Consider the following 13708-nt stretch of genomic DNA (forward strand, 5'->3'; position numbering starts at 1 on the left):
CGGCTCCACAGGTTGTCAGGAGAATTATTCATTATTTTTCTTCTGCCACAATGTTGATTGCCCAGAAACAATCACACATTCTTTCCACATACTGGGCCTAGTACTGGATAAGCAAGGTTGAATGAATCAAGCTTCTTAAGCAGAGACATAATGTAAAAATGTACTTACCCCCAACTTCAAAATGACTACTGTGAGTGAGTTTCTTCAGGATTATACTTTATTTTCATCGCCACCGAGATAACATCCTTTATTTACAAATGCATAGCCTTTCATATTAGCAATGTCTCTCACTAATTCAGATGCTCAGGGTCTCAATATCCTTGATATTCATCCTTTTATGACAGCCAGGTCTCCCTGATTGTACCAGATTAACAGCGCCTATCAGGGAATTCAAATTCTGAGAGATTCAGCTGGTTCACCTTGCTACCATTACTACAGTGTTTTTCCTTTTCCATAACAAACTTAAGTCATATTATGTTCTGGTCACTATCACTAAATGCTCCAGCAGTGTCAACTTGAACACTGAGCCAGCTTTGTTCCCCAGAATTATAACCAACACTGCACCATCCTTCCTATCGGAAAGATGTTGTGAAATTTGAAAGGGTTCAGAAAGGATTTACAAGGATGTTGCCAGAGTTGGAGGATTTGAGCTACAGGGAGAGGCTGAACAGGCTGGGGCTGTTTTCCCTGGAGCGTCGGAGGCTGAGGCGTGACCTTATAGAGGTTTACAAAATTATGAGGGGCATGGATAGGGTAAATAGACAAAGTCTTTTCCCTGGGGTCGGGGAGTCCAGAACTAGAGGGCATAGGTTTAGGGTGCGAGGGGAAAGATATAAAAGAGACCTAAGGGGCAACTTTTTCACACAGACGGTGGTACATGTATGGAATGAGCTGCCAGATGATGTGGTGGAGGCTGGTACAATTGCAACATTTAAGAGGCATTTGGATGGGTATATGAATAGGAAGGGTTTGGAGGGATATGGGCCGGGTGCTGGCAAGTGGGACTAGATTGGTTTGGAATATATGGTCAGCATGGACGGGTTGGACTGAAGGGTCTGTTTCCATGCTGTACACCCTTATGACTCTATCTCCTGTTGAATCTTTATATGTTGACATCCATTTGCCCCCTCTAAATCTTTCACATTATAACTATCTTAGTTTAAAATGGGTGACCACTGGTTTTCAAATAATAGCCCTAGTTCTAGATGCTCACATAACAGGAAATATCCTCTCCAAAACACTTTTGGATTTTAAATGTTTCAATCAAGTCACCTGTTACTCTTCTAAACTTCCGTGCGACAGCCTGGCCGATCTAATCTTCCCCTAAGACAACCTGCCCATTCCAGGTATTAGTCCAGCCAGGTATAAGACCATAAGAAATAGGAACAAGAGTAGGCCATTCAGCCCCTCAAGCCGGCTCCACCATTCAGAAGGGTCATGGCTGATTTAACATTCCCCACCCACTTTAATGTATCTTCTCTATAACCATTGATTCCCCAACTGATCAAGCATCTATCTATCTCAGTCTTAAATATACAAAAGGACTCTCTATAGCAAGGAGTTTCAAAGGCTCACAATCCTCACAAATCCTTCCACATCTCAGTCTTAAATTGATGGCTCAGACTAAACCCGCTGGTCCTAGACTCTCCATTGAGGGGAATCATCCTCTCAGCATTTATCCTATCAAGGCCCATAAAGAATCTCATACTTTTCAATGAGATCTCCTCTCACCTTTAAACTCCAATGAGTAGACCACTCACCTGTGTAGCCTTTGCTCATAAGGCAATCCCTCCATACCAGAATCATCCCAGTGGGCCTTATCTGAACTTTCTCCAACACATTTACATCCTCCCTTAAAGAAGTTGATTAGTCTTATCAATGCCTTGCAAAATTGAAACACAGCGTCCCTACTTATGAATTCAGTTTATCTATGACCAGATAAATATTAATATTCTATCAGCTTTCTTTGTTACTTTCGGTACCTAACAGAGATTAGATTCCCTACAGTGTGGAAACAGGCCCTTCGGCCCAACCAGTCCACATCGACCCTCCGAAGAGCAACCGACCCAGATCCATTTCCCTTAGACTAATGCATCTAATACTATGGGCAATTTAGCATGGCCAATTCACCTAACCTGCACATCTTTGGACTGTGAGAGGAAACTGGAGGAAACCCACGCAGACATGGGGAGAATGTGCAAACTCCACACAGTCAGTCACCCGAGGCTGGAATTGAACCCGGGTCCCTGGTGCTGTGAGGCAACAGTGCTAACCACTGAGCCACCATGCTGCCCTGAAAACTAATCTTTTGCGATTTGTGCCCAAGAACATCTACATCCCCCTGCATCTCAGAACTACAGATTTCTCACCATTAGATAATGATAATTCAGATAATAATTCTTCCTGCCAAAATGAACAATTTCACATTTTCCCATACTATACTACATTTGCCATAGCTTTGACAACTCAATTAAACTATCAATACCTTTTTGTAACCTCCATGTCCTCTGGAGTTTATAATTTTCTTGCTGGTAATCTTAGTTTAAAAGGAAAAAAAAAGTTCACTAGAGTTAAGAAGAAGGAGTGGATCTCAAGCAGGAGCATATTGAAGGGCAGAATAGGCTCAAAAGGCCAAAATCATACAATTCCTCAAGTCTGGAAGTAGACCATTCAGCCCATCAATTCTACACTGACCCTCCAAAGAGCATCCCACCCACACCCACCCCACTCTACCCCTGCATTTTCCCATGGCTAATGCACCCAGACTGCACATCATGGGCAGTTTAGCACGGCCAATCCACCTAACCTGTGCATCTTTGGACTGTGGGAGGAAATCAGAGCATCTGGAGGAAATCTACACAGGCATGGGGAGAATGTGCAAACTCCACACAGTCGGCTGAGGCTGGAATCAAATCTTGGTCTCTGCTGCTGTAAGGCAGCAGTGCTAACCACTGAGCCACAGTGCTGCCACAATGGGCTACTCCTGCTCTCATTTTCTACATTCTATGTTGGTTGTAACTTATTTTTCTCCTCACTTTCATTTAATTGGCAAATTTGCCATCCATACTTTCTGTAGTGCAGAGTGCATAATGCAGCACAGGAACACGCACTTCAGCCCATCATAACTGGGCTGATCATGATGCCATTCTAAATGAATTCCATCTGCCTGCACATGGTCCAAAGCCACATAATCCCTGCCTGTTCATGTGTCTGTCTAAATGCCTCCTAAACTTTGCTAATGTATCTGCTTCTAACACCTCTCCTGGCAGCATGTTTCAGGCAATTACCACACTGTGTGTAAAATACTCGCCTTGCAAATCTCGTTTAAATTTTCTCACTCTCATCTAAATCCTATGCCCCCTACATTAACATTTCCACCTTGGGAAAAGGACTCCGACTATCAACTCCATCCATGCCTTTCATGGTTTTATCATTCTTCCAGTGAAGACAATCAAACTTTGTCCAAGCTCTCCTTATAGCTAATACATTCCAATCCAGGAAACATCCTGGTAAACCGCTTTTGCACTCTCTCTGAAGCCTCCACATCCTTCCTCTAGTGTGGTGACCAGCACAGTGCATAATATTCCTAATATGTGCTGAGTAAATTTTTATACAGTTGCAACATGACTTGTCAACTTTTACACTCAATATCCCAACTGATGAAGGCAAACATGCCATATGCCTTATGTACTTACACTGCCATTTTCAGGGAATTATGATCTTGCATCCCAAGATTCCTTTATATGTCAATGTTACAAAGAATCTTGCCATTTACCGCATACATTCCTCTTGCATTTGACCTCCCAAAATTCATCATCACACACTTGTTCAAATTAAACTCCATCTGCCATTTCTCCTCCCAACTTTCCAACCAATCTATAATCTGGTGTTTCCTTTGACAACCTTCCTCACTTTCCACAGTTCTATCAATTTTCTTGCCATCTGTAAACATACTAATCAGAATACCTCCATTTGCATCCAAGTAATTTTTAATATATATTACAAACAACAGAGGACCCAGCACTAATCCCTCTGGAATACTACTGGTCATAGACTTTCAGTCAAAAAAATCACCCCTCTACAATTAGTCTCTGCCCTTAAGACCAAGCCAATTTTGTATCCAACTTCCCAACTCACTGTGGATCCCATGTGACTTAATCTTCTAGACCAGCCTACCATGAGAAATGTTGACAAATACTTTAGAAAAGTCCTTGCAGACTACATCCATTGCTCTACTCTCATGAGCACTTCCTCAAAAAAAACTCAAATTGATTAAACAAGACCACAAAAAGCCATGCTGATTATCCCTAATCAGTCCACTTTTTTTCCAAACACAAGTAAATCTTGTCCCTAAGTATCTTCTCCAATAATTTCCTGACCATGATGTAAGGTTTAGCAGTCTTTAATTTCCTGGATTATCCCTGTTGCCATTCTTAAACAAAGGAACAACATTATTATTTTCCAGGGTTCCAGGATCTCACCTGTGGATAAAGAGAAAGATCCCTGCCAAAGCCTCAGCAATCTTGTCCCTTGCCTCCTGCAGTAATCTGGGATAGATCCCATCAGGCCCTGGGGATGTATCTACCTTAGTGTTTGTCAAGACACCCAATACCACCTCCTTCTTAATATTTACATGTCGTAAAATATCAACATGCCCCTCCCTAATCTTACCATCATCCATGTCCTTCTTGGTGAATACTGATGTGAAGTGTTCATTAAGGACCTCACCCACTTCCTCTGGCTTTATGCAAAAATCCCACCTTTGTCATTAAGTGGACTTACCCTTTCGCAAGCTATCCTCTAGCTTCTAGTACATATATATACATAAAAGGCCTGGGATTCTTCTTAATCTTAGTTGCCAAGGTAACTTAATGGTCACTTTTAGCTCTCCTAATTTCTTGTTTAAGTTCTTTCCTGCTTACTTTATATTCCTCAAGGGCTATCTCTGATTTCAGTTCCTTAAATCTTGCATATGCTTCCTTTATCTTTTTGACAAAACTTGCAATAACTTTTCTCCTGCAGAGTTCCCAAATTTGACCATTTTTATTTTTTATCCTCACAAGAACATGTTGGTTCTGAATTCTAAACAATTGGCCTTTAAATGACTCCTATATGTTAAATACAGATTTAACATTAAACGGCTGTTGCTAATCTAATTTTTCCAGTTCCTGCCCAATAATTTTGGAATTAGCCTTCCCCCAATTTAACACTTTCACCCGAGGACCAGTCTTATTCTTATCCGTAACTTTTTAAATTTATGGATTATGATCATTGTTCGCAAAATACTAACCCACTGATCACCTGGCCAGGCTCTTTCCCAATATAAGGTCCAATACAACCCCAGGGTGAGTTAGACTATCTACATATTGTTTCCAGAAACCTTCTTGGATGCACCAAACAAATTTTAAGTAATCTATATAAATTTTATGCATTTGTGGTCCAAGCACCAAGCCCTGTGGCACAACAATGATTACATCTTGCCAACCTGAAAAAGATACATTTACATCTATTCTTTGCTTCCTGTCAACCAGCCAATCTTCTATCCTTGCAAATACATTACCCACTATGCATCAGCTTTTATTTTTCTCTAAAACCTTTGATATAGCACTTCACCAAATGCTTTTATCTATAACTCCAAAAGATTGGTCAAACATGATTTTCCTTTCACAAAAACTTGCTCACTCTGCCCGATTACCCTGAACTTATCCACAAGACCTGTTAAACCTTAGGCATAGAGATGAACAGCATGGAAACAGACCCTTCGGTCCAACTCATCAATGCTGACCAGATATCCTAACCTACTCTAGTTCCATTTGCCAGCAATTGGCCCATATCCCTCTGGGCGGCACGGTGGCACAGTGGTTAGCACTGCTGCCTCACAGTGCCAGAGACCCGGGTTCAATTCCCGCCTCAGGCGACTGACTGTGTGGAGTTTGCACATTCTCCCCGTATCTGTGTGGGTTTCCTCCGGGTGCTCCGGTCTCCTCCCACAGTCCAAAGATGTGCAGGCCAGGTGAATTGGCCATGCTAAATTGCCCGTAGTGTCAGGTAAGGGGTAGATGTAGGGGTATGGGTGGGTTGTGCTTCGGCAGGGCGGTGTGGACTTGTTGGGCCAAAGGGCCTATTTCCACACTGTAAGTAATCTAATCTAAACCCATCCAGATACCTTTTAAATGTCGCAATTGTACTCTACCACTTCCTCGGGCAGCTCATTCCATACACGTACCATCCTCTGAGTGAAAAAGTTGCCCCTTAGGTCACTTTTATATCTTTCCCCTCTCACCCTTAACCTATGCCATCTAGCTTTGGACTCCCTCACCCAGGGAAAAGACTTTGTCTATTTATTCTATCCATGCCCCTCATGATTTTATAAACCTCTATAAGGTCACTCCTCAGCCTCCACGCTCCAGGGAAAACATCCCCAGCCTATTCAACCTCTCCCTATAGCTCAAATCCTCCAACCCTGGCAACATCCTTGTCAATCTTTTCTGAATCCTCTCAAGTTTCACAACATACTTCCGATACGAAGGAGACCAGAATTATACGCAATATTCCAAAAGTGTCTGAACCAATGTCCTGTACAGCCGCAAGATGACCTCCCAATTCCTATACTCAAAGCTCTGACCAATAAAGAAAAGCATATCATACACTTTCTTCACTATCTTATCTACCTGTGACTTTACTTTCATGGAGCTATGAACCTGCACTCCAAGGTCTCTTGGTTCAGCAACATTCCTGAGGACCTTACCATTAAATGTATAAGTCCTGCTAAGATTTGCTTTCCCAAAATGCAGCACCTCACATTTATCTAAATTAAACTCCATCTGCCACTTCTCAGCCCATTGGCCCTTCTGATCAGATTCCCATTGTAATCTGAGGTAATCTTCTTCGCTGTTCACTACACCTCCAATTTTGGTGTCATCTGCAAACTTACTAACTGTACCTCCGATGTTCACATCCAAATCATTTATGTAGATGATGAAAAGTAGTGGACCCAGTGCCGATCGTGTGGTCACAGGCCTCCAATCTGAAAAACAACCCTCCACCACCACCGACTGTGTTCTACCTTCAAGCCAGTTCCGTATCCAAATGGCTAGTTCTCCCTGTGTTCCATGTGATCTAACCTTACTAAGCAGTCTCCCAGGGGGAAGCTTATCGAACTGAAGACAATATAGATCACGTCCACCATTCTGTAGGCTGCTATCACAATTCAAAACATACTGTACAAAGAATCTATCCTGAAAATATTCAATTTGCTCCCAGGCTAGGCTCCCTTGTCCGCCTGGCTTTTCCAGTTGATCTATAGATTAAAGTCTCCCATGTTTATCTTTCTGACAACCACTCATTATTTCTTCCTTTATACCCCACTTTACTATCTGGTTACTGTTAGAGTCTGTTCACCACTCCCACAAGGGATGTCTTGTCTTTATCACTTCTCAATTCTGTCTAAACTATTTCCACATCTTAGTTTCCAGAGTTTAGCTCAATCATCTATAATGCTAATACCATCATTAACTAACATTACCATCCCTCCACCTACTTCTACTTTCCTGTCATTCATAAACATATGGGACTCTACAATATTCAAGTCTTAATCCATGTCATCCTGCAATGATGTCTCTGTAATGGTTATCTGATCATAATTACTACTTCCTATTTTTGCTGTCAGTTCATCTATTTTCTTTGGTTGCATCAAATACAGAATCTTTAGTTATTATCCTTTTCCTCTCTTTGTAAGTTCTAGTTTTATTTGTTTACATTTAAGATGCATACTCTCTACTCCTTCCTGTTCCAGTCTATTTATAATTTTGGCAATAATACTTTTGTCTTTGGCCCTAACTTTACTGTTTGATTGACCACATACTCCCAAAGTTGATATCGTGCCCCCTCTATTCCATCTAAAATCCTTTCTACTTCCCTAGTTATGCAGTTGCCAAGCATACCAGACCCAGTACAGATCAAGTAGAAATTATTCCATCTGTACAGATACTAGCTTCCCAAGTGTGAGTGGTAATATCCCACAAATGGAAACCCATCTTTCCCACAGCAGATTTTGAACCATGCATTCACGTCTCTACTCTGATTTGTCTCACGTCAATTGCACGTGGCTCAGATTATAATGCAGAGATTGTGACCTATGAGTTTCTGTTTCTTAATTTGGTATCTACCTCTGCATACTGGCAATGTGAAACCTCCTTAATTATCTATGTTGTTGGTATCTACATGGACCACAATGATTGGATCCTTGCTCTCCCACTGCAAGTTCCTCTCCAATCCCAAGAAGATGTCCAAAATGTTGGTACCAGACAGACACCACAACCATTTGGACTGTCACTCTGCTGCAGAGAACAATGTCCATCCCCTTCACTGTACCATCCCCTACTGCCACTAAATTTCTGCTTACTTGCACATCTAGAGCAGCTTCCTAATTCATTCATTTTGTAGCCCTCACTCTCATCCAGAGATACTGAAAAATCCTCAAACCTGTTGGTCAACTGCAAAGACTAAAGAAGAGTCATACTAGACTCAAATAATTAACTCTGTTTCACTGTCCACAGATGCTGCCAGAGCTTCTGAGCTTTTCCAACAACTTTTGTTTTTGTTCTGGCATTCTCTGTCTCATATTTCCACAGTATTTTGCCTTTATGCAAAGACTGAGGCTCCTGCATGCCTGCCCCCTATCTCCCTTTACCTGTCTCACTTACACTCACAGTCTTCTGTCCCTAAATACTGACCAAATCAGATAATCCAATCATAAGAGGTATGGTTTCTTCCTGGTACAAAGAATCCAGGTAATTTTCTCCCTCCCTTTATGTCACAAGGTCTAGTTCAGCCTCAGCCTCAAATTCTAATCCAAAGCTGCTCAAAATCTTTGCTGACATTTTTGCTGTAGACCATACTGATATCCATGAACTCCCACACCTATCGCTGTGACATATCACCTGTCTAGTGGTCTTCAGTATGTTCTAACAAACTACTTATTATATTTAATTTAATACTTAGTTTTGTTTTTTTTAAGTCTTATATTACCTTACCACTAGCTGCTATAATATTTTGAAGTTTAGGGAAACAGAAGCTTACCAATTAACCAGCATTTTCTCCTGTAGCAGAGGAGGAAATCAATTCCTGGAGGCTGAAAAAGCAATCAAACATCTCTTTCCCTTCCTCTCCTTCACACCCTGAAGCACTTAAATCCAGCATCCAATCAGCACTAATTTGACTGGTTTTATCTGTTCTAATGCAAAATGCCTGCCTGAGTTATAAAATGAAGATCCACTCTCAGCTGGTTGTAAATAAGTTGCTCTTTCATTGGAACCCTTGAAAGAACCCTGTTTAAGGCTGGTAGATACCACCTCTAAACTGGGTAAAAACATTGACTGCAGATGCTGGAAACCAGATTCTGAATTAGTGGTGCTGGAAGAGCACAGCAGTTCAGGCAGCATCCAAGGAGCTTCGAAATCGACGTTTCGGGCAAAGGCCCTCCGAAACGTCGATTTCGAAGCTACTTGGATGCTGCCTGAACTGCTGTGCTCTTCCAGCACCACTAATCCAGAACCACCTCTAAACTGTACATTTCAGTTCAATGTACAAGGTAAATTAGAATTGTACAAAATAAAATTTAGACTTTTTAATCCCAACGACTGCACATATTCAGTCCTAGCACCAGTTGGTAAATTTGGTTGCTTGGTTTACAGTTCCCTGTGCGGATCATAATGCATTATAAAACTTAAATTTTTTTGTCACTTTTATGCTAAGATATGTATCACTTCAGGTTACAATTCATAACATTTCAACATCAGTCACTTACGATAATCGATGGGATGACTCTAGAGCCTTATGTACAAAAGAAGTTTCTTCTTTTTTTATATCCCTTGTCTTAGGTTTTGGTGGTGGTTTCTTTCTTTCAAACTTATTCTTGTCCTGATATTCACTAAACTTTTCAGTCTGGTCAAGTTCCTCATTAGTAGGTACTTCTGCTTTCTGGGTCTTTCGAGTAGGTGTGGATTTCTTTTGCAGTACAAAATTCTAAAAAGAATTTGAAAAATTATGAGGTTGAAAGAAAATTCCTGGTAATACAACAGTAACTTACATTTATATAATGACAATTCTAACATTAAGCAAATATTTAAATGCACCATTTATGAATTGCACTGGAGTAATACATGAAGGCTACTGAGATATCATACTCCAAATCTGTAATCTCTACCACTTCAAAGCAAGGGCAGCAAATGCAAATGACATCACCACCTGCAAGTGTCCCTGCAAGCCATGTATGATCTTAGCTTGGAATTATAGAATCATTGCTACATAGTATCTGGTTGAAACTCCTGGGACTACCTTCTCAACAGCGCCATGGCTGGCCTTTAATCCAAAGGACTGCTTAGTTCAAGAAGGCAGTTTACTGTTATCTTCTTCACACAATTAGGAAAGGGCAATAAATGCTGGCCTAGCTGGTGATAACTGCATCCCATGAACAAAACACCTGAAGTTCTTTGTAGAATCAAATAAGTCTTACACTGGACACATTTTACATATGCATTTCATTGTTTGGCTTGAACCTAAGTATTGAGCTAAATCTCACAATTTCTGACTAATTGTCAGTTTTATTGAATTTCTTGGAGGGTTTCTTGCTGTGAGACCCAGTGATGTCACTCACCAAATTTCCTCATAACTACCTACCTCATTAACTACCTACCCCACCAATAAATCACTTCTTTTTCAATTCCAGTGCCAACCTATGAAATGCCATTCCAGAAGAACTTGACATTCATAAGACATGCTCTGAAAGACCAGCATCCCTAATGTGTGCACCATATTTAAAAGCTCACTGTTCACCCTGTTGAGAACTAGCATTCTACAATAGGCCGGACAGTGCCCAGATGAGTGGAGGGATGCCCGACATCAGGCTCCTGATTAACTACAAGGAGAGAATCCTGTCTCTTACAAGAGAAGACCTGTCTGCCAAGACATCCATGTCCCAACAAATAAGTACCATTCTTCACTCCAGTGCAACTCTAAAATTAAATCTACTGTCTATGTCAGACATTGCACACCACTTCCAAACATTGCCGGAATGTCTTTTCTCCCTTGTATCTTGCAAGTACCAGCAGGATGTCCACAGTACTAGCAGAGGAATAGTTTGTTTTACCTTCCTTGATCTCCGAGGAAGGTAATTCTAAGGCCTCAAAAGAAAGAAACAGCAGAGCTGCATCCTTCCACCACCACACAAGTTTAGATATTGATACCTTGTTGGGAAACTTACATTTAGAAAGTTTGGGAAGACAAGCTAGTGAGACATTTCTGTGACAGTTCCCCACCAGGCTGAAGAAGAAATGCACAAGGCTATTGGAACTCAGGAGGACCGCTGGCATCAGCTCAACTCCAGGCAGGAGAAGATCCTGTGATGTTGACAATCAGTGAGTTTGTCCACATGCAAAGGTAGGAACAGAAGTGTCAGATAGGTATATGGGAAGCAATTGCCTTCATAGCATAGACATTTTTGATGTGCAGCCATGCCACGGGGACCCGGATGCCTCAATGCCATTATATGGCTGCCTTCATAGACAGGCTGCCATAGAGAGCTAGGCATAGCAATCACAGGTCTGCTAGAGAGGCATTTTAGTTTGCGCACCAGGGCTCTAGCCACTAGTCCTCATGACTAAAGGCATGGGAACAGGAGGACGGTCAAGCTTCTCCTTCCTTACAAGGAGACAGCGTGATACCAGAAGGCATCCACCCAGAGAAGACACAATAGTCAGGCCCCTCAAGACACTCCAGATGTTGCTGGGAACTCCACCTCCACATTGTCTACCTCCCTCCCAGTCTTGAAAGTTCAAGCCAAGAAGGGTCCACCTTTCACTGGTTATACACTCACCATGACTAGGCCATCTAGACACAAATGCCCCTGGAGTTGCCTGACCAAACCGCTGAGGGCAATGGGCTCTACTGCCAAGCAGGCTACCTCCAACTCAGTTGCAGAACCTGGGACAACACTGAGAACTAGTGGGAGGAAATAAAAGGAAAAACCCTTTGAAGGCACTTTGGTCTTATGGGTAACAGTACACTTTACATAAAGTATCAAATTTACATAAATCTTCTGGGTTTTGTAATACATTTGTATGTTTGAGTCAAAATGTAACCATAACTGTAACTATGCCAGCAAGTTAATTAACTGCACGACCATACAGGACGTATTATGAATCTATGACAGTGCTCAGAACCCACTATAGCATTTGGAAACACAGTGAATAAAGTGTATCAAATAGGACAATGGGTTCTGCTGCCACTATTAGCCCTCATAGTCAAACATTGTTATTCTTTTCCTCCCTCATTGTGCAGAAGTGGTGATGTGAGTGAAGTGGTCAGCAATGTGTGGGACAGGGGACACAATGCACAGGGAATCAATGCATTAGGTACCCCACAGGTTGGTTTACTGTATAGTGCATGGGTCTGCCTCTTGTATTTTTGTCCTCTAAAGTGCCTTACATTGTTAGGTTTTGCAGTCCTTTCCATCACAGGACAAGATGCCTGTACCACTCACTCCAGGTATGTTGCAGCTATACAAATGTTCCTTCCCATTGCAAAAGATTTGATTTTCAATATGATGGAAGGTGAAAGGAAGCACTTTTTGGTCAGTAGTTTCTAGCTTCTATCTCTTCATGTCAAGAACAATCAAATCTCTTACTTGATAGCCCTTCCCATGAATCCCAATAGACCTTTAACCTCTTTAGGTTCCTACAAAATGATCAACATGAACCTGCAACTACCCACCTTACCCAAGCAGGCCCTGGCATATGAGCTAATCATGCCCGACAAACTGACCAGGGTTTATGCCAATGAATGAACTAACCAGACAGCTCCAGACAAAAAGTAACCCTGAATTATGCCTGTACATTTAGCTAAGCTCCCCTTCCACCCTGGAATGGCTACCATGGAGCCATAGAACTGTCCATGACCAATTCCCTATATTGCAAGAAGAACAGAACTTCTGGCCAAGAACCCCCTAGAGGACATCTGACCTTATAGCCAGTCCCATGAATTGGTACTTAAGTTTGTCACTATGTTAGGACCCCTGAGTGACAGGCATATCCATGAACTTCTACAAGGGCTACTAGGACTTTGAGAGATAGCTGTTTGCTTGTTGCACCTGCAGTCTATTTATCATGTAAACTGCTAGTATATTGTACAGGTGTGAGATAGACATAGCACATTGCTGTACACCAAAATGTATGCTGCCATTACTGAGAATTGCTGACAAGCAATGCAAGTTTGTGTGACTGCTCTAATAGCCATTGCAAGGCAAAGCAAGGCAAGGCACAGTTGCCTCAAGCATGAAGGTAGGCACTAACTGAATGAGCACTAAGAAAACAAGTAAGCAGCCCTGAAATGTAGCCTGATCCAATCGTGAGGTGGGTGCATGTCCCTGTGTGCAAAGTGTCATTGAATCAGCATTTCATTGTTAGTTGCTGGTGTGCCTTGCAATGTAAGACTGTGCTTCCCAAGTATCCAAAAGCAAATTAAAATATAGAACTTAATGGCTTGGCAAATGTCTGTGGATGAAAGGTGAGACAATTAATGCCCATGGATTGTGCCCTAGATGCTGTTGTATAGTGAGCAACATAGAGCCTCTTCACAGCCAGTAACTAGTCATTAGTTACTCAACCTGATTTACATGTTCAGAATTCTCAACATTGAATTCATTCATCAC

The 13708-nt window shown here is 41.7% G+C and overlaps 1 protein-coding gene across 2 annotated transcripts in view; it reads right to left on the reverse strand.

The window, feature by feature from the left end:
- odad2 (outer dynein arm docking complex subunit 2) overlaps positions 1-13708 on the reverse strand; it is a 390232-nt gene that overhangs the window by 250985 nt on the left and 125539 nt on the right. For both annotated transcript variants that reach the window (XM_072576026.1, XM_072576027.1), the window contains exon 8: positions 9809-10026. In XM_072576026.1, the coding sequence (XP_072432127.1) occupies positions 9809-10026 (218 nt within the window). The remainder of the gene's footprint in view (positions 1-9808; positions 10027-13708) is intronic.

This window comes from Chiloscyllium punctatum, chromosome 8, assembly GCF_047496795.1.
Source record: "Chiloscyllium punctatum isolate Juve2018m chromosome 8, sChiPun1.3, whole genome shotgun sequence".
Taxonomy (NCBI): Eukaryota; Metazoa; Chordata; class Chondrichthyes; order Orectolobiformes; family Hemiscylliidae; genus Chiloscyllium; species Chiloscyllium punctatum.